This window comes from Canis aureus, chromosome 30 (assembly GCF_053574225.1).
Source record: "Canis aureus isolate CA01 chromosome 30, VMU_Caureus_v.1.0, whole genome shotgun sequence".
In the NCBI taxonomy this organism is placed as follows: Eukaryota; Metazoa; Chordata; class Mammalia; order Carnivora; family Canidae; genus Canis; species Canis aureus.
Window position 1 is genome coordinate 14,142,040 of NC_135640.1, and position 23,627 is coordinate 14,165,666.

The 23,627-nt window shown below is 35.0% G+C and overlaps 1 protein-coding gene and 1 long non-coding RNA gene across 17 annotated transcripts in view; one reads left to right on the plus strand and one right to left on the minus strand.

Annotated features, from left to right (window-relative positions):
• The window catches only part of ROBO2 (roundabout guidance receptor 2), a 1,635,852-nt gene that overhangs the window by 9,057 nt on the left and 1,603,168 nt on the right, over positions 1-23,627 (minus strand). For 8 of the 15 annotated variants that reach the window (XM_077878775.1, XM_077878780.1, XM_077878774.1 and 5 more), the window contains 4 exons: positions 22,364-22,624; positions 17,784-17,989; positions 7,815-7,997; positions 5,431-5,604 (listed from right to left, as the gene is read on the minus strand). In XM_077878775.1, the coding sequence (XP_077734901.1) occupies positions 5,431-5,604; positions 7,815-7,997; positions 17,784-17,989; positions 22,364-22,624 (824 nt within the window). The remainder of the gene's footprint in view (positions 1-5,430; positions 5,605-7,814; positions 7,998-17,783; positions 17,990-22,363; positions 22,625-23,627) is intronic. The other 7 variants (XM_077878783.1, XM_077878779.1, XM_077878784.1 and 4 more) reach the window with 2 other exon arrangements.
• Positions 20,551-23,627, plus strand: part of LOC144301739 (uncharacterized) — a 28,034-nt gene continuing 24,957 nt past the window's right edge. For both annotated transcript variants that reach the window (XR_013368507.1, XR_013368508.1), the window contains exons 1-2: positions 20,551-21,619; positions 22,414-22,574. This is a non-coding gene — a long non-coding RNA (uncharacterized LOC144301739). The remainder of the gene's footprint in view (positions 21,620-22,413; positions 22,575-23,627) is intronic.

A 23,627-nucleotide genomic window follows, 5' to 3' on the forward strand; every position in this document is an offset into this window, starting at 1 on the left:
AGATACGAGAAAAATCAAGAGTTTGGATGCCTAGCCAACTTTTCATTTTCCTTTCATTAGCTGTTTGCATCATGACACCATTATATTTTGATTGTGTTCAACTGTGATCTTAGTCTCTTCTTTCATCTTTAAGTATTATATGAGTTCTATTATATGATTTATACCATTATACTAGTCATAAAATTACTTTGTTGAGGATTTTGAAATCTCCTCAATATTCTAAATATTCTTTTGGATTATTATCTTCTAATTTTTCTGGCATAGTACTGTGACCTCTGTTCACCTTTAGAATATCAATGATTATATTATTTGTTTATAAAATCAAATGTCATATGCAATACATATTAACATTATTAATAGGGTCTATTGGATATAATATTAGTCTATTGTCTCCCATGCTGTTGTTGTATGTGTGCCCTTATTTTTAATAATACTGTTGGTGAATTTTAAAAGGAAAAAGCATAAATTTCTTGTGAAAAAAAGATAGCTTCCTTAAGGAAGACTAGGTTATTCTTTTTAAAGACTTTGTTAAGAAGCTTTCTACTCTCTTAATGAGAAAAATGATATCGTCCTTCATTGAATTGACAATAATACTCTCCTCTGCATCTGCTTTGGGAGTTCCCATGTTGAAGCAGCATTCCCAGTTCTTATGTATGTCCTCTTGTTAGATTATGAATTACTAATTATCGAAGGGAACAGCGTTTTCATCTGGGAGAATAAAGTTGCATTTGGAACATTTCTTCAAAAATGAAAAGCTAATCCAATATTATGATATCTGTTTGTAGCATAATCCACCAATGAGTTTAGTGTTTCCTTTATATTCAATATTGACTTCCTTCAGTATGTATTATTATAAATGTAAAGTAATTATTTCATTTGAGTGTTTAGACTTAAGACTGTCAGTAGTGGGAAGGGGGAGAATTATTATATTTGCTTTGAAAATAACATATCTGGTCATTGGTTTTTATTCTCCATCAAAGCAGCTTCATTTTTAAATGGCCAAAATGGCATCTGCTTATGCTAGCTAAAATTCTGATTACTATTCAATTTAACCTGAAATTATATGGCTATATAATTAAGTAATATACTTGGAGTTTGTGTAGTCTAAGAAGAAAGGACATGGCATGCACAATGAAATAAACAAACTGGAAAAAAGATGGGATTAAGAATGACTGTGGAAAAAAAATAAAAGTATGTAATCAAATATGTTTACTTAAATTTATTATTCATTTCCATGTTGATTCATTTCAACTAAATTGATTCACTAAAGAGTCTCTTATTGGCCTACTGAGGATTTGCTATTGCCAGGCACACAACAGTCCAATGAAATATGTGCCATTATTATCCTCTTTTTCAGGTTAAAAAGAAAAAAAAAAAAAGAAGGCAAAAACTCAAATACCTCTGGCTGGGATTTCTCCTTCCATGAACTCCAGACTTATGTGACTAAATCCATACTGAGGAGTTCACATTAGATGTTTGCATATATGAATATCAAAACCGAGTCCTGGACCTTCCCCTACAAAATATGCTTCTTCTGTAGGGTTCATCATCTCAGTTAGTAGCGATTGCATTCTACAAGTTGATGAAAACTTTGGAGTAATCTTTGACTTCCTCGCTTCATAGCCTGTATTAATTTCATTAACAAATCCTGTGGGCTCTGCCAAGCTATAGCCAGAATTCAATCTTTCTCATTGTTTCCATGGATTCAACCTTGACAGGAACCTCTAACATCTATTCCCTATATTATTTCTACAACTTCTTATGAGGTTTCCGTGCTTCCACACAGAAGCACAGTTAGTCTATCTTGACATAACAGCTAGAGTGGCTTTTTTTAAAGAGACAAGCATAAGTAAGATCATGATACTCCTCTGCCTTAAATACACGCACGTGTGTGTGCACACACGCACCCCTTCAGTGGTTTCCTATTCAAAGTAAGAGCCAATGTCCTCATAGAAGCTTAAGGCCCTACAATCGCTGGCTCTCACTTATTTGTCTAACTTCATATTTGTTTTGTTGCTCTCTCTAGTTCAGTCACACTGCTTCTTTTATTTTTTAGTAAATAAGCTTCAGGCTTCCATTTGGTGTTCTCATGTCCTGGAATGACCTTTCCTCAGTATCAGCATTGCTCTTTCCCTTTTAATCTTCTAGTCTTCTCTACTCTCATCTTCTTGGTCAAGCCTTCCCTGAGACAGACTCTCCTTATAAAAGACCTCCCCCCATTTTGGTATTTCTCAAATTCCTTCCTATTTTTTTTCTCCATGACACTTAGCACCATCTTACTTTTATTTTCATTTATATATTTATGTTGGTTTTATCTTCCCTTAATAGAATGTAAGCTCCAGGAGGGAGCAAAAAAGGGAGCGAAAAAGGGAATTTTGCCCATTTGGTTTCCATTGCCTATCATTTGGTACATGCTTATTAAATATTTGAATGAATAGATTAATGAATAAAGAAATTTGCTTAATGGTCCAAGCTATTTTGTGGCAGAGCTAGTTTGTGGCCAAGCTAGTTTGTGGCAGAGGAGTCTCTTCTCTAACTAGGACATTAGGAATGAGGGGAGAGTAGACCAGAAGGAGATGATCTAGGGAAAAAAGGTTGATGGATAGAAAATTACTTTCTCTGCCTTCATTCTGCAGCATTTGTCAATTAGTCTTAAAAAGTATTCTTTATCTTATGCAAATGGAACAGAAGAGTTGCATTGAGTAATGCCTGCTTAGGAGAGTCTTTATTCCTCGATGTTTGTGTGTTGGTTTTTGCATCACCTTTGAGACAGAAACTGGTGTTTTACACCATTCCCAATTCCTCTTACTAGACACAAGAAAATATTACCTTCCCACTCCAGTCATTAGTCTGCTGTCATATGCCAGTGCTCTTGTCAATGAAACGAGAGGTGATATGTTCCACTTGCAGGCCTGACCAGAGAACCTTCCAAGTGATCATCCCGATTTTGTCTTCCCTTTCACTCAGAAGCCATAAATGTCTCACTTTAAAAATAACAGTATCCCAGTATTGGAAAAGCCTATATCCTTACATTAGTACTTAGAGGAGAGCCACCTGACCTTTATAAATTAGTGTGACCCTGAGAAACAAATTTGGTGTACTAAGTCACTGAGAGAAGTTGTTTGGTATAGCAGCTAATAATAATTATTCTGATTTATTTACTCACCAAAAATAATTTTAAGATGTATAAAGCAAAAGTTCTAGTTTAAAAATGTCTATACAGTAGGTGTTACCAAACGGCAACCTTTTCTAAAAGAACAGTTTAATTTTACATATGGATATTATAAAATTATTACAAATGCATGGATTCATGCCATGTGAATCTATATTTACTATATACTAAATCATACATTTACTATAAAAAAATAACATCCTTAAGGATAATCTTTAGAGTGCTATTCATAGTAAATGTCCCCATATCATAACTAGAATATCATTGGATCATAAACTTAGGAAGACATGGGAGCTGATATTTCCCTTGCAGTATCACTACTTCCAAAATATATCTACTAACTACACATAATCCATACCCGCTTTTGAAATGCTGGAAAATGTAAAAGTTAGGGACTTATTTGTTATTTAGGAAAATAAGCAATATATTGATCATGTTTTAAACTAGATGGTAGCTTGCTTTAACCAGACTTTCTGAAAAAGATTCACAAGAAAAGTATTTTAGGAAGAAATGGAGAACTATATTTTGTTGGTTTATATTTTTTATCTTCCATATATTCTGTAAATAATCTTCCAGTGCTTCAGAAAAAAAAAGTTCTCTTTTTCCTTTCATAGCAGGAAAACTATACAAAATTATTAATTCTGAGATTTATAACTACCATATAAATGAAGGTGGTCGTTTTTATCTAGAAAGAATAAGATCAACACTATTTACTGTTTTAAGTACTCAACTAATCTTTAGATCATCTGAGGCAGAAAGGCAGTGGTGAGCATCTTTGTTCACCACAGGATATTCGTTTATAAAGTAATTAAAATCTAGAGTGCATATTCCACAGAAACACTTCCCAAGAAAACAAAGTAACCAGAAAGATAAGTAAACCTGAAAGCTTTAGAACAAGTTATGTTTGACTTTTAAAGTCTTCCCTCCATTACAAAACGACAAAAGAAAGCACAAAGATGGCTGCCAGATACAGACCCTTCCTCCCAAAACAATAAAGAACAAGTACCTCTTTCCCAGCTAAGCCTCATTCTGTCCTATAATGATAAGTCTAAGACACTGACATGAATGCTAAAGACTCCATCATAGATTCTCAATGCTGACTGCACATTAGATTCATTTGTGGAGCTTTAAAAATATCCATAATTGGTTTTTACCCAGAAAAATTAAATCACAATCTCCAGGGTATAATTTAAGAGCTCCCTAGATAGTTCCAATGTGCAGCTGGGCTAGGTTCATCCTTTGGTGTTTAACAGAACTACCTCAGGATAAAGTTTGTGTACCCGTAAGGGATAGTGTTGAGAAGGGGGAAGAAATGTACCTTTGGGTCAGGCATTATACTAGCCTCTTGACATAAATCATCGTAACTATTCCTTAGAATAAAATTTTGGGATAAATATTTATATTTCTATTTTTAAATGTGTGAGAATTAAGTTGAACATATGTGAAATAGATCCTGCTTTATAAAGATAAGATACTCTTTATTGAACAAGGAGATCTCCTAGTAATATTGTACTTCCTGAAACCAGCAGTGTTTAAGCAAATACTCAAAGACTGAATGCTATACATAAATAAAAGAATTGAAATAGATCAGCAAACTATGGTCCATGGGCCAAATTCACCTGTTTATCATTAAAGTTTTATTGGAAATCAGTCGCACCCATTCTTATTTTTCTTTTCTTTTTTTTCCCCCTATAACCATTACTCACACAGAGACCATATGGCCAGGTAAAGTAAAAAATATTTACTATCTGGACTTTTACAGAAAAGTTTGTTGACCCATCTACTAGATGATCTGTAGTATGCTTTTAGCCCTAAAATTCATGAAACTAAAAAAAAGAAAAAAAAAAAAGCTAAATTACAAATCACTTCATGGTCTTTTTCAAAAGTGAAATACCATCTAAGTTATCTTAATTTGATGTCAGATATGTCTCAAATTTTATATCAGAAATTCATAGCAAGTGCACGTGCTACCTATATTTTCTTTCCTAACCTCAAACGGGAATGTTTTTTTAAAAAGCATTAATGGAAAATGCTAGAATGGCAGCAAGATCAATATTGATAAGTGGTATGGCACACATTTCTTGGGGCTTGGTAATATAGAAGAGGATGTTTTATTTAAACAAGAGCATATTGCTAGGTTTTCTGCCTGTTATATGATGAGGAAAGGCCTAATCTACCATAGCTACTTTAATCTAAGTTAATGATTTGCACAGAGCACATCTCTTCAGTGAGGAGATGAGAGAAGAAAACAAACCTACCATCTGTCATTCCTTCCCTTCGATGAGGCAATGCTGGTTGTTGATCCATTCGCCCTCCCTTGTGTTTTTTAGTGGGCCGAGGCCTCTGATTTTGACTCAGGGCTGCACTGGTATTACTGTCAGTAGAAAATGGGCTGGTTGGTCGAGGTCTTTGAGAGGAGGTAAAAGCTTTGCCTAAAAAGAAAACAAAGGGAATGGGGTATAGAGAATGTTATAAGGCAGTGATGCTGCCTGTTTTGTATTTCTGCTCTTACTTAGGCTAACCTATAAACTTGCCTAGAGGTGCCATTTGAAGATGTCAAATACTGGCACATCTCCATAAGAAAATATTCCTTGTTGAATTTATTTTATCCAACTTTTTGTAACCAACACACTGAAAAAATTCAAACAAATGAATTACAGAACAAATCCACCAACCAAAAACTTGATATTACTTGATTATATTTTTATTTAGCCTTGATGATCTTAGTGATATTTTTATGGATATATGCAAATTCAGGCTGCTCTTACTTCTTAAAATTAAAGAAGCTATTTCTGAAACGAATTATGTACTTGTCTTATTTGCTTAATCAAATTTTATCCTTGGAATCTTACAAACTCTCTTTGAGCACAGAAAAAGGTCCTGAAGTAATTGCATTTGAAAATTTACATGAAAGGTCTGCTCAGAGACTTATATTAAAACTGACCTTACCACTCATACAAATACGTGATGAATTTTACCTCTTTTACAGAAACTCAATAACATTAGTCTACAGAATAGGATAGATAGCAGGTTAAAATCACCTTGCATATCCAAAGTGCAATAGGTATTTTCTGATGAATATTATTGTATCTGAGCAGACTCCAAATTCTCATTGAAAAATGAAATTGTGTTACGTCCTTTTCTTGAGGTTTAGTACATATGCAGGGAAATTTATTTTGTAAAAGGGTAGCTAATAAATGTTCAACATCTTATGATTTTAATATAATCTTTATTACGGCAAGTGAGTGCTGTTTTATGTGTATGTATTTATTCTCTTGTGCATGTTTTCATTTCACACAAAATTATTGTATGTAGTTACATTTCCTTAAGTCAATGTGACATGATATTGCTTAATGCTTTATTAGCTATTAGCATACATGCAAGAAATGCACTTATGCCTTCTAATTTATTAGTTTTCTTGCACTTTCTCACTGCTGTGCTTATAGCTATGCCACAAAAAGCACTCAGGCAACATAAAGTTTTTGACTTACGTCTTATAAAGCAAGAAAATTCAAATAACCATTATATTACAACATATTTTAGTTCGGATGCTATATGAAAAATAAACCTCTGCAATGCTTGGAATTTTTTCTATCGTTTGGAGATTCCTACCGCATACTCAAAAGAAATACTGATGGTATAATTCAAAGAAAATTTCCAGGGCTCCTTTTTATAACCTGAGAGTTTAGTGAAGGGTCAAAACCGTTTTTCTTCACTTTACTATTAGAATACTATTACGATTCCAAAACTGTGTTTAAGGCTTCATTAGTTTGTTTTGTAAGGTAGCTTGGCTTAATTCAATTCCTAGAACCTTCTTATATGTGCATTTAAAAAGTACAGTCATGTAATAGCATGGATCATGCCCAATTATTTTGTTTCAGTAAAACAACTTACAAATTACTGATCTATTATTAGAATGGATCTCACATTTATTTTGGGGACAGAATCAGATACATGAAAAATTATATAATTGGTACTGAATTATTCTCAGAAGCCCAAATTAGATTATGCTAAGGAGAAATACACTTGCAGTCAGCATTTTATTCAAGTTGCAAATGCAGTGGGCTTATTTTTAATTAGCATCCTTTAAAATAAATAATAAATTATTGGGTTAAAATTTTAACAGCCAAACAATTAATAAGACCATCAGCCATTTGAAGTGTTAGACTGACAGCCTTAGACCCATTCACCCCATGCTGAGAAAGCCTTCCCAGAAAATGCATTTACAGAAAGAAACGGGGCAAAGGAAAGTAATGGAGATAAAAGCTGAATAATTTTAATTACTGAGCACATTATTGATTGTGTGAGAATTTTGCAAAGTGTGAGTTATTGAAAATTTAATGGCAATCTCAGTTGCAGCTTGGTTGTAATATAAAAAGGAAGCATATTCCAATTAATCAGCTGAGCCATGAAGGGAAAGGGAAAGACAGGATGGAAGGTGGTGAGTAGAAGCCTATTCTCAGCTCTGCAAAAGGAGCATCAGAAGAGAGTTCTGGTAATCCAGGTTCCAAACTGTGGTCATGCATATTAAAGAAACCCCTGCAGTCAGACTCACTGAGGAGAAAGAACAGGAGAAAAATAGCTCAGGGTTTAAAGGACAAGATTCTCTCATGCAAATAGTGTTGACTCAGAGTCTACCAACCTGTTCTTGTAAGGCTGGTTCCATCCAGCCTAAAACCAGCTTTATCTGCTGCTGCCACCACTGCTTGTGCAAAGCTGCCGCTGGCAAAGATGGAGCCATCTGAGGAGCTACCTACACTAGATCTATGACTAGAAAAGTTACGATCCTCATCAGATGCAGAGCCCCAGCCATTTACCATTGAACCTAAAAACAAATGTAGTCGTCTAGTGAGTTGTATATATTGGATAGCCCATCTGCTTGCATACACTCTACTAAAGGGACAGGGAGCTGCCTCAATTCCTCACTCCTCCTACTGGATGTTTCATCATGATCTCTGTAGCCATGGGCAAGCATCAGCCATGTCTTAACCATTTCTAGTGCAGAAGAATGGATCTCACTTAAAACCTGTCTCTGTGTGCAACACATAAACAAAACACGGTTCGTATGATTTCTTTCTTACATTGTTTAAATTAACTACATGGTCATTTCCCCAAAGAGAATTGAGTATATATTTTAAGTCCTACAATTCAGAGAAGAACGCTTTTATTGAAATAAATTATAGAGTATGTAAAGTAAATTTATCAAGAACTCAGAGGAAGGAAGAGTAGAAATATATATTTTGAATTTATGCAGACTCCAATGATAACTACCATGGAATATACACTTGCTGACTGTGGAAGTGCTAGAACCATATCAAGATTTTAAAATACAAATTTAAATAATCAGGAAATATAACAACAAACATTATAAACAAAAAGAAATTGTATAGTGTCAGAGCATATAGAACAAAGGGAAAAACATATCTTTAAAAATCTTAATTTCAAAGCTCAAGATGCTTTCGTTGCTTTTTAATTATTTTAAGAACTTCAGTTTTCTCTTTACCACTAATCTTTGTTTTAGAAAATTAACGATTATGAAGAATATAACTGGAATTAATAAGGATTTTTCTACTTTTGTAGAAACCATGGCAATAGAGGAAAAGAACTGCACTTTCATGTGTCAAGAGTTTCAAAATATGAAGATTATTAAGAAATAACTTTTATTCTTAGTTTTTCAGAAAGTCATTTACAATTCTATTTTTTTTTCTTAAACCAGGGCACACAGAAACCTTAATCTATTACTACAATTAATATTACAATATTTAAGTTATATAGCATTAATTTATGATACAATAAAGCACCAAATGTTGCTTCACCTAACTTTTTTTAAAAGAGAGGCAGGGTAGGGATGCCTGGGTGGCTCAGTGGTTGAGCGTCTGCTTTCAGCTCAGGTCGTGATCCCGGGGTTCTGGGATTGAATCCCACATTGGGATCACCATGGGAAGCCTGCTTCTCCCTCTCCGTATGTCTCTGCCTCTCTCTGTGTGTCTCTCATGAATAAATAAATAAAATCTTAAAAAAAAAGAGAGAGAGAGGCAAAAAAAAAAAAAGACTTTATAAGAAGTGAATTTACTCTTTCTACATCGACCAATTACTGGACCAATTACATATTCACAAAAGAGTGATTATTAAAACAGAGTGCCATAGATTCCCTCCAGGTTTTCTCCAGTGTTTCAGAGACAACAGTATAGTTGGGAGGGTTGCTGTGATGAAGCATTTGTACTTTTAGTCGAAGTGCCAGGATGCAATCACAGGGGTTCATGCACTTTCAGGAAAGAGAAAACAGAAACAAAGGGGTTAGAAGAATTTGAGAAGTTAAAAGGGTGGTAAGTATAGCAGAGAAAGATAGAGTTTTGATTCTGTTTGCCAAAAGCACAGAGATACACTTTTTACTTTCCAAACAAATTCCCCTGACACAGGCCACTGCAAGGAAACCCAGATAACACGTGCAACAGAGCCTCCTCAGAGAACCACTTCTGAGTTAATAATCACAAGTCAAGGATCAACAGCCCAAAATGAAAGGAGAAATGATGCAAGGGTTTTGTAATATAATGCTATAGTAGATAAGAAAAAAAAAATCCAAGTGATTCAGTCAGTGATCACCAGAGAATATGAAACCCTAGAACTGAGGATAGTTTTGAAATACGTGAAAGCTCAATCCTGATCCCTTCCTTGTACCGTTTTCTGTATTTCTAAATGTCTGCTGAGCATCTGCAAATAAATCTGTGAAACTCAATCTCCAAACAAACATCTCCTTTTCTACATCTCCAATTTCATTCTTAGGCACCTCCTGATTTCCTTCTTGTTCCTTCTATCTCCCTCATTGTCATTTGAATTATTTTTCTCATTTAGCATGTAATTTTGTTCTTCCATTCAAAACCTTACCTAATTTGCCAATGCCACATCCAGAAACCAAGTTAAGAATTTGAGATGCTCACTATCTAGCCCAGCCTACCCTTCTAGCGCTATACTCTCTCATACCTTGTATAGTCCCACTGCCTGACCTTACAGGCATAGCATTACTTCTGGTTCCTTTGACACACCTCTGGATTGTCACTAACTGTATTGATCACTATCAAACTTTAAAGTCCAAATCAATATCTCTTGTATCACCTTGATTCCACCTCACCTTTAACTGTCTTAGATAGAATCAATTTCTCTACTTCTTGTGTTTTTCAAATAATATGTGTACAGCAGCATATCAGGTCTCTACAAACTGCAGTTTGTTGTATAGAAATGTTTCTTCTTCTAGACAGTGGAACTCTGGAAATTAGGGACTCTAATTCATTTTCATATTTCTTCTATAGGGGCTTTGCCCAGTAGAAATTGAGCAAACATTAGGCATATTGAATTAAATGTCTTCAACATCCTTATTATTCAGCGTAAATTCTATATGTGATTATATTCCATGTGCCGTTTCCTGGCAATGAACTTATTTTACTCACAGAAAAAAAAATGTACTTATAAGAACTTATAGAAAATGTATTAAATGAGGAATATAATGTCAGTCAACTCTTGTTGATAACTTGACAACAGGAAAAGAAGTGAGTTATTACCCAAAAGGGAAAACTGAAAAGTTAATTAATATTATATTATATTATATCTTAGCTATACCTTGATACATAATACTGATACCTGTCAATATCTTATTCAAATTAAGATAATGATATTATATAGAGTGGCAGTTTGCCTATTTCTCTGAGTTCTCCATCCACACTCAACCACCTATTCTAATGTACGTAGCCCATTCTTGTTTAATTCTCCTTTCTGCACTATAACCAGCCAAGAAATAATTGGGTCACATCAGCTACTTTCCTGCCTTTGTGTCTTTGCTCTAAGTTTATCTAGATTGTTAATGCTCCTTGCTGTGCCCGCAGAAAGCTTAGTTATTCATGAAGTTTTCTTTGGAGTCTCCATCTTCCTTTCCAAGGAAAGAGAGAGTAACATGAAAGATATGGCTAAAGTGGGTTTTGGTCAATATAGAAAGAACATCAGTTTTGTTTTCTTTACTACTCTATGTAAGAGCTAAGATACTATAGATAGATGACTTCAAAGTTGAAGAGACATGTGCTATACAAATTAGGCCATGATGGGCAACAGGAGGCCTCATTACCCCAAGCTACAGAAGGGCAAGTGCCCTCAGGTTAGTATGGTTGATTTCACTTTCAAAATGAAGGGCAAGAAGGAAGCAAAAAGAAGGCAATAAATTTTCTTTCCTCTTTGTCCCTCAGTCTTCATCTTTGATAGCCCCTCATCTCTATTTAGCATGATATATGGAATGGTTGCATTTGCAGGGGATAGCTTAAAAGAAGATTTGCAATACACCATGAAGAAAAAAAAGTACATAAATATATCAAATTTTTTCCACATTGTAAAATTGTTAAATTTGTTTAGCAATCACTGATTTCACCTCTCTGTGTCTATCATTTTTGCTCTTTCTTTAGATTTAAGCATCAAGAATGATCTGAACAATTATACAAGCCATTACAAAAAAAGAAGACAATGATAAGAAGAAAAGAAACACATTGATTCATGAATTAGAGAGTAAGCAAGTTTTGGGATAACTGGTTTTCTTTCATAAATGTAAATGGAAGCATAAAAATTAAAATGAATACAAAGTGAATGAGTTCAGGTAGAGATTCTTTACAAATTAGAAGCAATTCATACCAATTTGACATGTTATAACCCCAAACATAATCAATACATATTTAAACATTTAATGAAAAATGAATTTATGTCACATAGCCAAATTTATTTTTGTTTACATTTTCAATCTTTGGAAATTTCTCAGGTTTAAAGTTGCTGAAAGGCCAAAAAAATCTCAAATTTATTCAAGCTATTAAAGAAGAACCACATATAGGACATTAAGTTGTTGCTCAAACGTTACTGAGCAGTAAAATACCATGATAAAGTGGCATCTTGCTGTGTCTCTATTACATCTTCAGCACTAAAATTAATTTATGATCAGTCATCAATTCATTTACATGTCGTTTTATGCTAAATCCTTCCTTGCTGATAAATGCTTATCCTTAGATCCATTAAGCTAGAGTAAAGTCTGTGCTTCATAATATGACCCTGCTAATTGTTGCATTACCATTTTTATGAGATACAAAAACTGGCTGTCCCCCACTTTTTCAGCCAATATTTAATCCAGGAACTCTTCCTATTAAGTGCAATCAGTCTAAATATCTGTTAAATAAAATCTTCAGCTATAAGTGTCTTTGGACAAATCAATCCAGATATTGACCTCTGCTTAAATGTAGAAAAACACGTCTGATCTTTAGAAGTCCTTCTTTCACTAAAACATTGAATATGCAGTGATTCCACCTACATTCCTCAGAGGAAAAGAATGTGTAATATATATGGAAAGCAAAATAAGTAATCACAAAATTTCTTCCTTGGGACATATGGCACCTGTTAATTTGTTCCACTCAGATAAAAAATGAATGTATGATACTCCCCTTTTATCTCTTAAAGTCTGAAGTATATGTTTAATTTCTTTTTAAATACATCCCAGCTGTTGAAGTCATCTAAGAAAGTGTTTTCATTATTTTTAAGCATTATCTCTGATATTCCCATCATTCTACAGCAGCATTTTCCTTAAGCTTCTGCAACAAAAGCAAAACATCAGGTCCCACTTTTAAGTGGCCAATTCTCGAAAAGCTGTGTGGTCGAGCAAGGTGGTGAGGCTGCCAGGTTTTATTGTTTTCAAAACGATCTGGTTTGGGAGTTTCAGTAAAAACCTCCAAGGACATAAAACACAGAAAACATAAAGCCATGATTTCCTTTCAGCCGTAGTATTTATGTGGGGTCCAGCAGTTAAGGAAACTTTTATTCATTTCACTTCATGGAACTCCCTCTCCGTTGTGCTTTCTGTGATCAGTGAAGCAGTAAGAATCTTGGCTCCAGGTACAGGACATTTTCTTTCTGTCCCTTCTCCCACTGCCTTCTGTTTCTTTTTTCCTGTGGTGGAGTTATTAAATTCAGGAAACGCTTGCCCCTGGCTCCCATTATGGAAGATAGAGAATGAAGTATTAACTCCTTGCCCTGTCCTGTTACCCAAACATAGTGGACTTGGCCTTTAAGGAGGAAGTACAGCAAGCACATTCCTGGAGACTGAAACAACTCTGGATGTTCTACTTTCTCACCCAAAACAGAGTGTGGTGCACTATAATCAAGACAGATTCATACTTTATTATAACCAAAGAAGCCTAAAGTTTAGTAGACATTTATGTAATTTCTACTATATAGTAGTAGAACTATAATATAGTTCTAGTATATTATACTAGAATATAGCATATACTAGAATATAGTAGAAATTAAATAAAAAAGAAGATTTCCTATAAAAAGTGCTGATATCATTGGTTTTTGGTAACATGAGTCACTATAATGGAATATAGTGAATATAAGAAATAAATACAAGTTACATCTAAAAATTAGGATTTTAAAAATCTTCATTAAGTGTATAGGGGATAAGGACTAACGTTTTCAGAGATAAAATTATATGCTGTATTTGTACAAATATATATTTATTTGTATGTGTACACACACATTCATACACACAGAAAGGAAGAGAGAGAGAGAGAGAGACAGAGACTAGAGATTCATATGTTAAGTAATAGACCAGGAAATAATTTTCTTCTTAAATATGTTAAATTCAGAGATTAGAAAAAAAAAGTTGGGTGTCTCTGAAGAAGGGATCATGGTATTCATCTTAAGAGTAAGAACAATTTATTTGGAAAATTCTTCTGTCACTCATCAGGTGGGTAACCTTAAAAAGACTTTCAACCCCTCTGTGACCCAATTTCCTTATCTATAACATGAGAATAAAAATAAGGTTGTGACAGTTCAGTGAATTCATACATGTTAAAATATTAGGAAAAAGATCAGCCAACTTTTCTATAAAGTGCCAGATACGCTGTATTTGAGGCTTTGCTGTCTCTTTTTTGTTTTTGTTTGTTCCATGTTTTCTTAGAATCCTTTAAAAATGTGGGAAATTCTTAGCTCATGGAACCACGAAAGAAAAACAGGCCACTTGTTAGGAGATGCCTTGCACCTACTAAGGGCTATATATGTGCAAGCTAGTATTCTTCTCCATCTTGTTATTATTATTATCATCATTATTATTATTTCTAAATTCCAAGTCAATAGGTTGGAAGGAATTGACATCTGATAAATGTTTGTTGTGAGAATAAACATAACATAGCAGGTTTGCAAATACATTTTTCACATTACTGAGTTTTGGAAACTGAATGTTGATTTCTCCTTAAAATCTTGTGTTGAAGCCCTCACCCCTACGTGTGGGGCATTTGGAAGGTAATTAGGGTTTAGACGGGGCCATGAATGTGGGTTCATCTATAAGGGATAAATGCCCTTATAGAAAGAGACTATGGGCTCCTGGATGGCTCAGTGGATTAAGCGTCTGCCTTTAGCTCAGGTCTAACCCTAGGGTCCTGGGATCAAGCCCCAGGTCAGGCTCACTGCTCAGCAGGGAGCCTGCTTCTCCATCTCCCTCTGCTATTCCCCCTGCTTGTACTCTCTGGTTCATTCTCTCTCTCTCTCTCCCTGTCAAATAAATAAATAAAATCTTAAATAGGAAAAAGAGACCAGAGAACTTGCTGTCTCTGCCATGTGAGAACACAGCACAAAGATGGCTGTCTGCTAGCTAGGAAAGAGGAACTCACCAGGAACCATATCTGGCACCTTGATCTTGGACTTCCTAGCTTCCAGAACTGCCAGCAATAAATGCTTGTTGTTTAACCCACCCGATCTACTGCCTTTTGTTATAGCAGTCCAACCAGGCTAAGGCATGAGATTATGGGATATGGAACCACAGATATTTCTCTCTCTTCTTGCTTTTCCATTCATGAACCATTATTTCAAAATTGAAGATGTCTATCACAAATGACTTCATTGTTTTGAAAGTATTTGGAATTAATATAATTATTTCTTTATGAAGATGGGTTCTGTACTATGGTTAGCTGCTGATATTACTTAATGTGGTTAAGTGTTGGAATGTAATATATCCAAGTAAAATCCTGAATAATTGTATACACAGGCTTATTAGCTCATCTCTGTGTTATCATTGGACTATCATTCTGGTTGGTTTTAGAGTTTCAGGAAATGGAATAGGACTGTTTGTTCCATTTAATAAAAATGGTTATTAGTTTCATGAAAATGAAAATCTCTACCAGATGATTTAGGTGAAAGTAATGCTTGACTTCCTTGTACACACAAATTTAGAACCCTGAGTAATTTACAGTAAGATCAGAATCCTCTCTGTGGGTATTTACCATCTTAAAAACATAAAAAGCCAATGGAAACAGTGTCTGTTTTATGGCCCACCTCGTTTAGCACCTTTAAACTAGTTAAGTGTCTGAATAAAACATACACATGTTAGGACAAAATTCATTAGTATGTTCATTTATATAACATTTGGTCTGGACATATATTCACCTTAGAGCCATCTCCACGTATGTGTACATGTATGCATGTGTGTGCGCACACACACTCTAAAACACTTAAAATCCTATTTACACTGATACACCTGCACACACACATACACATACAAACCTCTGCATTCACTTACATGCAGATATAATCACAAACACTATCTATACTCTCTCACACACATCTATATACTAACACTTCCTACACACACATGCTTTTTTGAGAAAATATATTTACTTTTAAAAATTTATATTTACTTACATTATACTTATGTACTAGAAAACAAATTAAATCTTTGATCATACTTTCCCCACAAAGTCATTGTATAGTCAAAAATTTTTTTTAAAAATTAAAAATAAAGAAGAGAGTAAAGAGTTTTTTTCTTTGGCTACTTTCTATAGGATACAACTTCTTTCTCTGAGAAGATGTATTATTCATAGGGTAAATTCATCATGTAATATATACCCAAACACCCTCAGGTTTTTATATATGGTAGTAATTAAGCAGTGAATTCAAGGAGGAAAACAGACTGTTTTCTTAGCAATAAAAGCTTCATGTGGAATGAACAGTATACTCACTACAAGGAGAAAGGGAGACTGGTTTTAACCACATTCACATTAAATAGCCTAACACGCTACTAACAGGTGAGCATGTAAAAGTGCGAAATGGCAGTCTCTTGATTTATAGATATATTTATCATCTTTGACATTATAATATTTAATAAAAAACTACATAGGCTATAGCTGCCCTTTTTTTGTGTGTTATTATTACAATTCTTACTGCATTCCTAATGGAAAAGAGTTCAGTATCATTAGTGAGATATGCAAAAATATGCAGAATTTTACCCTGAAGGAGATTATGCTACAAATTCAGGCAAAGGGGCTTAACATAATAGTGCACTAATAAGTTAGATCTCTACATTCAAAGATTTAAACTTTTGCTCTGCTACCTTCAGTTGAATCTGGATTTCAAATCACAGCAGTATATCTGCAGTTCTTAAATCTCAATTAGCCTGGCAAGCAGCCCCCAGGTAAGAAGCAAAACTGAAAGTGGACTCATGCATCACACATTGTGTTACTCAGTAAGGCATACAGAGGAAACCTAAAGTTCCTTATCCTTCTCCATCACTGTCATAAAGAAGTTTCCATGAGTGTTGGCTGAACTCAAATACATAGGGCAAAATCTGTGCAAGTTGGGAGCATTGGAGTACAAATGAATTAGAAAGGACTGTGGTAAATGCCTCCTGGGATGAAGATGATATCATCAAAATAAATACAGAAATGGGTGATTTTTCTGAGAAGATTCAATGCCATGCAAAGGCAAGACCTTCATTTGTGGTAGTCCTGTCTTTATAATCATATAGGAGACATTTGTATATGTGTGTCAGCGAATAGATACCTACTTGAATAGAAAGATAACATTAGGACATATCTCTAAAGTCATTGTGTACACATTGGGATTCAAGTTTTTTCAACAAAATTGGATAAATTAAATCCTTGAAAATAGGTTGCAGTCCTGGGATCACCCTAGGAGAGAAGCAACTGGAACCTTTCAGTTGGTGAACAAAGCCAGAGGATGCTGAAGGAGCAAACCGCAAAAATAACCATATTTCTTGGAAGACGAACAATTATTGAATCCGATGATATGAAATGTGTAAATGCATGGCTTATCTCACTATACATTTTCTCCACTCTAAAAATAATACCTTGTGCAACCTCAGAGAGGCTCATTCTGAAGACTTGCTTACTCTCATCAGTGAATGATTTTACAGAGTGAAATATCGAGAAGCGTTTTAAGATTGCATTGACTTTGTATATTGCTCCTGATATACAAAACATATCATTTCTAAAAGTCAAGTTTTTTTTTTATGTAATAGACTTGGTTCCCCAGTAGAGTGAACTTTTCATGAAAGCCTTGGATATAATTGAGTTTTCTTTCATGTCTTTAAAGCTTTTTAAAATTCATGAATTTTCTTATCATTTTTGCAGCAAAGCAAAAGTATTTCCAAATCCTTTTTGAATTTTGTGTTTAATATTAACATATTTAAAATGTTATAGAAATAGCTGGAGTGGAATAAATCTTACATAAGAAAGTATTTGATTTTTGATGCATTTTAATGTTATAAATAGGTCAGTTATTCCTATTAAATCAGTTCTGTTACCTGTCACAGAGCTGTCTAGATTGTCCATACTGGATCCGGGTGTCTGCTCTAGTGCTCTCAGGGGTCTGGGGATTTCTAAAGCTTCCTCCTCATCATCAGCGTCATCATCTGGAACATCTGTTTCCAAATCGGAAATCAAGGCTCCGGACATGTAACCTAATGGTGGAACCGGGGGCTGTGGAGGTTGATTATTGCTTTGAATGTGCCTAGAATTCAAATGGGGAGAAAAAGGGAATTCATTAACATCCTACAAAATTAGAATGAAACAGCATGTTACGGTGACTAATTTTGTCTTCTTGCTTTCTATTAACTAATTTTGGAGCTTACAGTGCTTTTCTACATTTCAGCAGAGATAATGGGCTATGTATACATGACTAGTCAAAACAACAATATAGCCTCTTAAATTTCTTCCATTGGTATTTATGGGGTAATATATGGAGAAAAAAAATACAGACCCAGCATTTTTGCATAAATAAATCATCCAAAGGAGAATGTATTTGCCACATATAACTGTTTAAAGCTTTTTTTTGGTCCCCCCAAAACATAGTAATTTTGTTTTCAGTTTAGTGTCAAAATTCTACTCAGCCTGTATAGTCCATGTAACCTGCTGGCCCTTATGAAGAAAAGATGTCACATGAAAGGTTAATACCAATAACTCTTCTTACAGCCAGGCGCAAGTTGCCTGCCCTACAAGGCATTCTTCCTACACGTCCCGCATGAATCAGGCTAAGTCGTTGTTTCTACTTTAACCCAGTTTAAAGTAGGATTGGCTACTTTGTGTTCTAGCTACTTATTTGTGCCTCTGTTTTACCCACCAAAGTCTAAAATGCCTCAAATTAGAAAAAGTTCATCTCAGCACTCTGTGTTTAGAACATTGGGTGTGCTAAACACATCCTTTGCAATGCATGTGTAACTTGTGAAGTAGACAGAATTTGCATCATCACCTTTGTCTTTTATTAAAGTGAAGTTCAAACCTAAGTGACTTGTTTCAAATGACATGGCTAGAAAAATGCAGACCTGAACACTGGGGTTGTTGAATCACTTTGTGACTACTTAAGAATTTCTTCTAATTATAAACGCCACGATACATATGAAAATCATTGTTATCTGTTGTTGTCATTAAGAAGTGAATACACCACATGTCTTAAAACATTGTCTTTTTTTTTTTTTTTTTTTTTTGCCTTGATACAAAGTACTTAAAAGACATAGGCTATTTAAGGCACATATATGTCAGGTATTATGCATTTTTACCCTAGGTTTTAAAATTAAAGATACAAGATGATTTTTAATACTTGCATTTTTGGGGAAAATATTTACTTCTTCCAGAATTTAACAGTGCTCTCCCAACGCCATTCTTAAACTGCCAACCAACTCCAATGTTAACAACATTCTAAATTTTTCAAAGTTAAAAATAAAAAAACGGCAGCTCCCGTGGCTCAGCGGTTTAGCACCACATTCAGCCCAGGGCATAGTCATAGAGACCTGGGATTGAGTCCCACATCGGGCTCCCTGCATGGAGCCTGCTTCTCCCTCTGCCTGTGTCTCTGCCTCTCTCTGTCTGTGTCTCTCATGAATAAATAAATAAAATCTAAAAGAATAAAAATTAAAAATAAAAATAAAAAAGCAAACCCAAACCCTAAAATGTCACGTTTTTAACTTAACAGATCAAGAATCTGAGCTCCTAAGTCTTTATCTGGCACTCATTATAGCTCCTTCATGCAAAAATCAGGAGGTCTCTAAACTATTGGTACAGAAAATCTTAAATGTTGATGATGACATCTTGCTGCAAATGTTGCCTCAAATTTTGTTTGTGAATCAAGGATGGACTAAGTCAAGTCATGAGCAAGAGAATATAAGATAATATTTATATACATTATTCATTCTTCTCTAATGGTGTGCACCTAAGAAACCAACATTCTAGTTCTACATCATTGCTGACACCTCTTGAATGGAACAGATATACAGTCAGGTATAAAATGTCCTCCTTGAGTTCAGCAGAAGTAGGAGATAAACTGAAATAAGAAGAGGGTGTAAAATATTTATAAATCTCTTGTAGTGAGAAGCATTGTGCTATGTACTACATGGGTCAATATGAAAAGAATCTCTGAAGGTGGAGCCTGGAAATGATAATCTTTTAAATGTTCCTCCAGTGATGTTGAAGGGCAAGATCCTGTGCGAATACACACAAGCTCATAACTTTTACAAAGGGCGTCACTAATGAATCTCTGGAGGATTGTTGCAACTGAACAGAAACATACTCAGCGAAAGAAACAGGGTTTGCCCTATGGGTACCTGGAGCAAGCGGAGAACTTGTTTGTGCACTCATTTAGCAAATATCTATGCAACACTCACTAAGGGAAGTGCTCTTCCAACAGTGGAAAGACAGTGGTGAACAATTCAGGTGAAAACCCAGGCCCTTCTGAATAAATAACAGCAATAATACACCTAGACACTGGACGAGGTCCTATATAAAAGCAAACCCATTTCACTGTTTTTTTTTTTTTTTTTTAATTGTAATGTTAAGTAATCTTTACACGCAACATGAGGCTGGAACTCACAACCTCAAGATTAGGAGTCACATGCTTTACCAACTGAGTCACACAGAGCTCATTTAATTCTCACAAAAACTGTGATGCGTAATAAAGAATTTGATCTTGCCCCAAAGAGAAGTTAGGCTTTTGCCATGTGTTCCAGGGACGTAACCTCTCTCTAAGTTCTAGAATGTCCTATTTGATAGAAGTTTCTTTGTTTACCTGGAGACCATAGACTTCTCCAGAAAGTCTAACAAAGTGATTTGTGGGAGGGGCTTTCAGCTTGCCTTCGGGAAGGGTGAGAGACTGAGGTCAGCCATGCAGATAGCCAACCATGTCTATGTGACGAAGCTGCAAGAAAGACCATGAAACTCAATGTTCCTATGAACTTCCCTGATTGGCAATACTCCATGCATATTGTCATATGTTGTTGCTGGGAAAGCATTGCTGGAGAGGACTACTGGAAGTTCTAGCTTTGGAACCTTCCTGGACTCTGCCTGTGCATCTCTTCTCTTGGCAGATTTTAATCTTTATCTTTTCAATACAACAAACCATAACTTTCAGTATAATGGTATCCAGTGAGTTCTATGGATCCTTTTCTATGAATTCTTGAAGCTGAGGGTGGTCTTGGATACTGTGTTCTCACAGAGTGTATAAGCTAATTGGTATCAGCATCCTCGTTTTACAAATGGGGGATGGAAGCACAGAGATGTTAAGGGAGTTGCTCATTGTCATACAACCAGTACCAGTGGTTCCAACCTCAACTGCCCTCAGTCAAATGGGGGTTGTACTTATGTATCAATGTATTTTAAAGTTATCCCAGTGATTCCAAAGTACAGGCAAATTTGAGGACACCTGAGCTGGAAACTGTGCCTTAGATGATTAAAGTACACGGCTGCGTTAGTTGACTTTGAGGAAATCCTTTGGCTCTTAAAGCAGTGGGCTTCGACCCAAATAGCAGTATTTTATGGAGCAGCCTGAGGCAAAATAATACTGTTTAATAGTAGATTTTCTTTGGCCCTTGAAAAAGACAACTTATGATTGAGAAAAAAAGGTTTAAAGACCTCTGGTTCCAAGAAAAGAACCTATCTTCGTAATAAGCTTTAAACAATAAGCCTGATTTTATTATCTCTTTGTATATTTTGCTATATTTTTAAAATAAATAGTGCATTAACACTGAGAATGAGATTTACCACATTATCAACTATCCCAGTAACTAAAACTATCAAAAAAAAAAAAGCAAATGCTATCTCATAAAAATTTAACTTCAAACACATCATGGAAATCAACAGAAGATAATCAGAGGTATGTCAATTGAGATTTTGTTTTCAAGAGTCAGACTTACACGTCACTGTTTGGGAAAAGAGAGAACACTCGGGGGAAAAAATGACTACAAAATTGTGAGAGCTCATCCCATTTGTATTCTTTCCATGCTTACACAGGACACCTAAGTAGATTGCTGTCTATACCTTAGGAAAGTGTGTGGATTGGTTAGAAAAAAGGAATTTGGGATTTCTAATTTATTCTTGGTTTTATTTTTTAATGCATTTACTAATACTGCTGGGTTTTTTTCTGTCTCATTTAATTCAGCTCAAAGGTCTTTTAATAACTGACACTGACCATATGTGATTTGCAGAAGCATATATTTACATATTCACGACCACATACAGGATTAATCACAGGCACTCTGAAGAATCTAGAAGGAGTTTTTTTATTATGGCATTGGAAGTGAGTTCAAGGATAAGCTAATTGAAGCTAAACTGTAAATTAGAAAAAATTCTGGTGTAGCCAAAAGCTGTTTAGCCTGAAATTCAGCAAATCTGAATTCTTGCTCCGGTTTCCTCTTTAACCAGTTATGTGACTTTGATCAAATTATTTAACATGTCCTTAGCCAATTTCTTTATCTGGATGATTAATGAGTTGCACAAAAGCACTTCTAACCTCAGCTGTATGGCTCTATGAGAACTTCTTGTGAATTTATCGTAAAAGAGTATTTCCCCTATCCCTGTGCCGAAGGCATGGGTCCTCTGACCTAATGAAACTATTTACCATGTTTGCTTCGCTATATCAAACTGATAGGCTCTTGTCAACTCATCCAGGTGAGCTTGCAGCATGGGTTGCATCTCTTCCCGTGGGGATGGAGTAAGAGTTGCAGTGGACTGCTGTCCGAAGGAAATAGCAGGAGAAGAAGCCACGCCTCGGACAGGAGGTGTTGGGACACGATCATCATCTTCTTCCAGTTCATCTTCCATACCCTGGTGTAAGTATGTTTGTACCGGTAATGGCGGGCACCAGCTATCACTGTCATACCTGAAATTAAATGAGAAAGAAAAAAAGCATATTGACACATACACTCATACACATGCGTACAATTACACTGGCAATACGTAACAACCACAACGGTAACAGCAGCACCTAAAATGTTCTCTGTTTATTTTGTCCTGATTTCAATTTGTTGGTGCTACCACAGTACATCCTCTGGCTGTTACCTTAATTTCTAATCATAATTACATCTGCTTTCTCAATATCTCAACTTATTCTTGGAAGATCTTATTAGCTAATTGTTACCCCATAGTTACAAAAGGCAATAACTTCCCAACAAAGTTACTCACGTGGAAAATCCAAATTGCCAATTAAGGACAATTAATGAATTAATTTAGTGCTTGTAGATTTAACTACTTTCTTCTGCTGTTCGACCTTGTATACCAAACAGACTATGCCAGTATGGATCGTCAGAGAAATGTCTGAGAATTTTACTTACTCTCATTCTAGATCTATGCCAACCGTTCAGTCCATATGACATGTCAATCATTAAGATTTTGTGCTACAAAATGTATTCAATGGCCCTTTGATACTTTTAATTCTCTAATTTTCTCAGTGGAGATTTATGTTTTCCTATATCTTGACATCTAAAATCTATAAAACAAAAGTTCAAAAGCTAGCCTGAAGAAGCTTATATTAAAAAGAAAAATAATATTTTATTAAAACAGTTTGTTTTTAAGGACTCTGGTCAGGGAATATAGAAAATTAATTCAAAGTTTTCATTGTGACGCATCAGTGGCATTTCTGTTTATACCTTCTCTATATACTATTATTTTCATAAATCAAAAAGATCCTAGTGTACTTTTAAAAGGAGGCTTAAGAATAGGATAAACAATATTTTTTAATGTAATTGTCCTATAGATTCCACTTCTTAAGTATCTACTGAATCTCCTCCTTCATCTCTACTTCCATAATCACATATAAGAATTGTTCTGATGTGAACTAGCCTAGCCCATTAGCTTTCCTAGTCTCTTGGGACATCATCTTCACC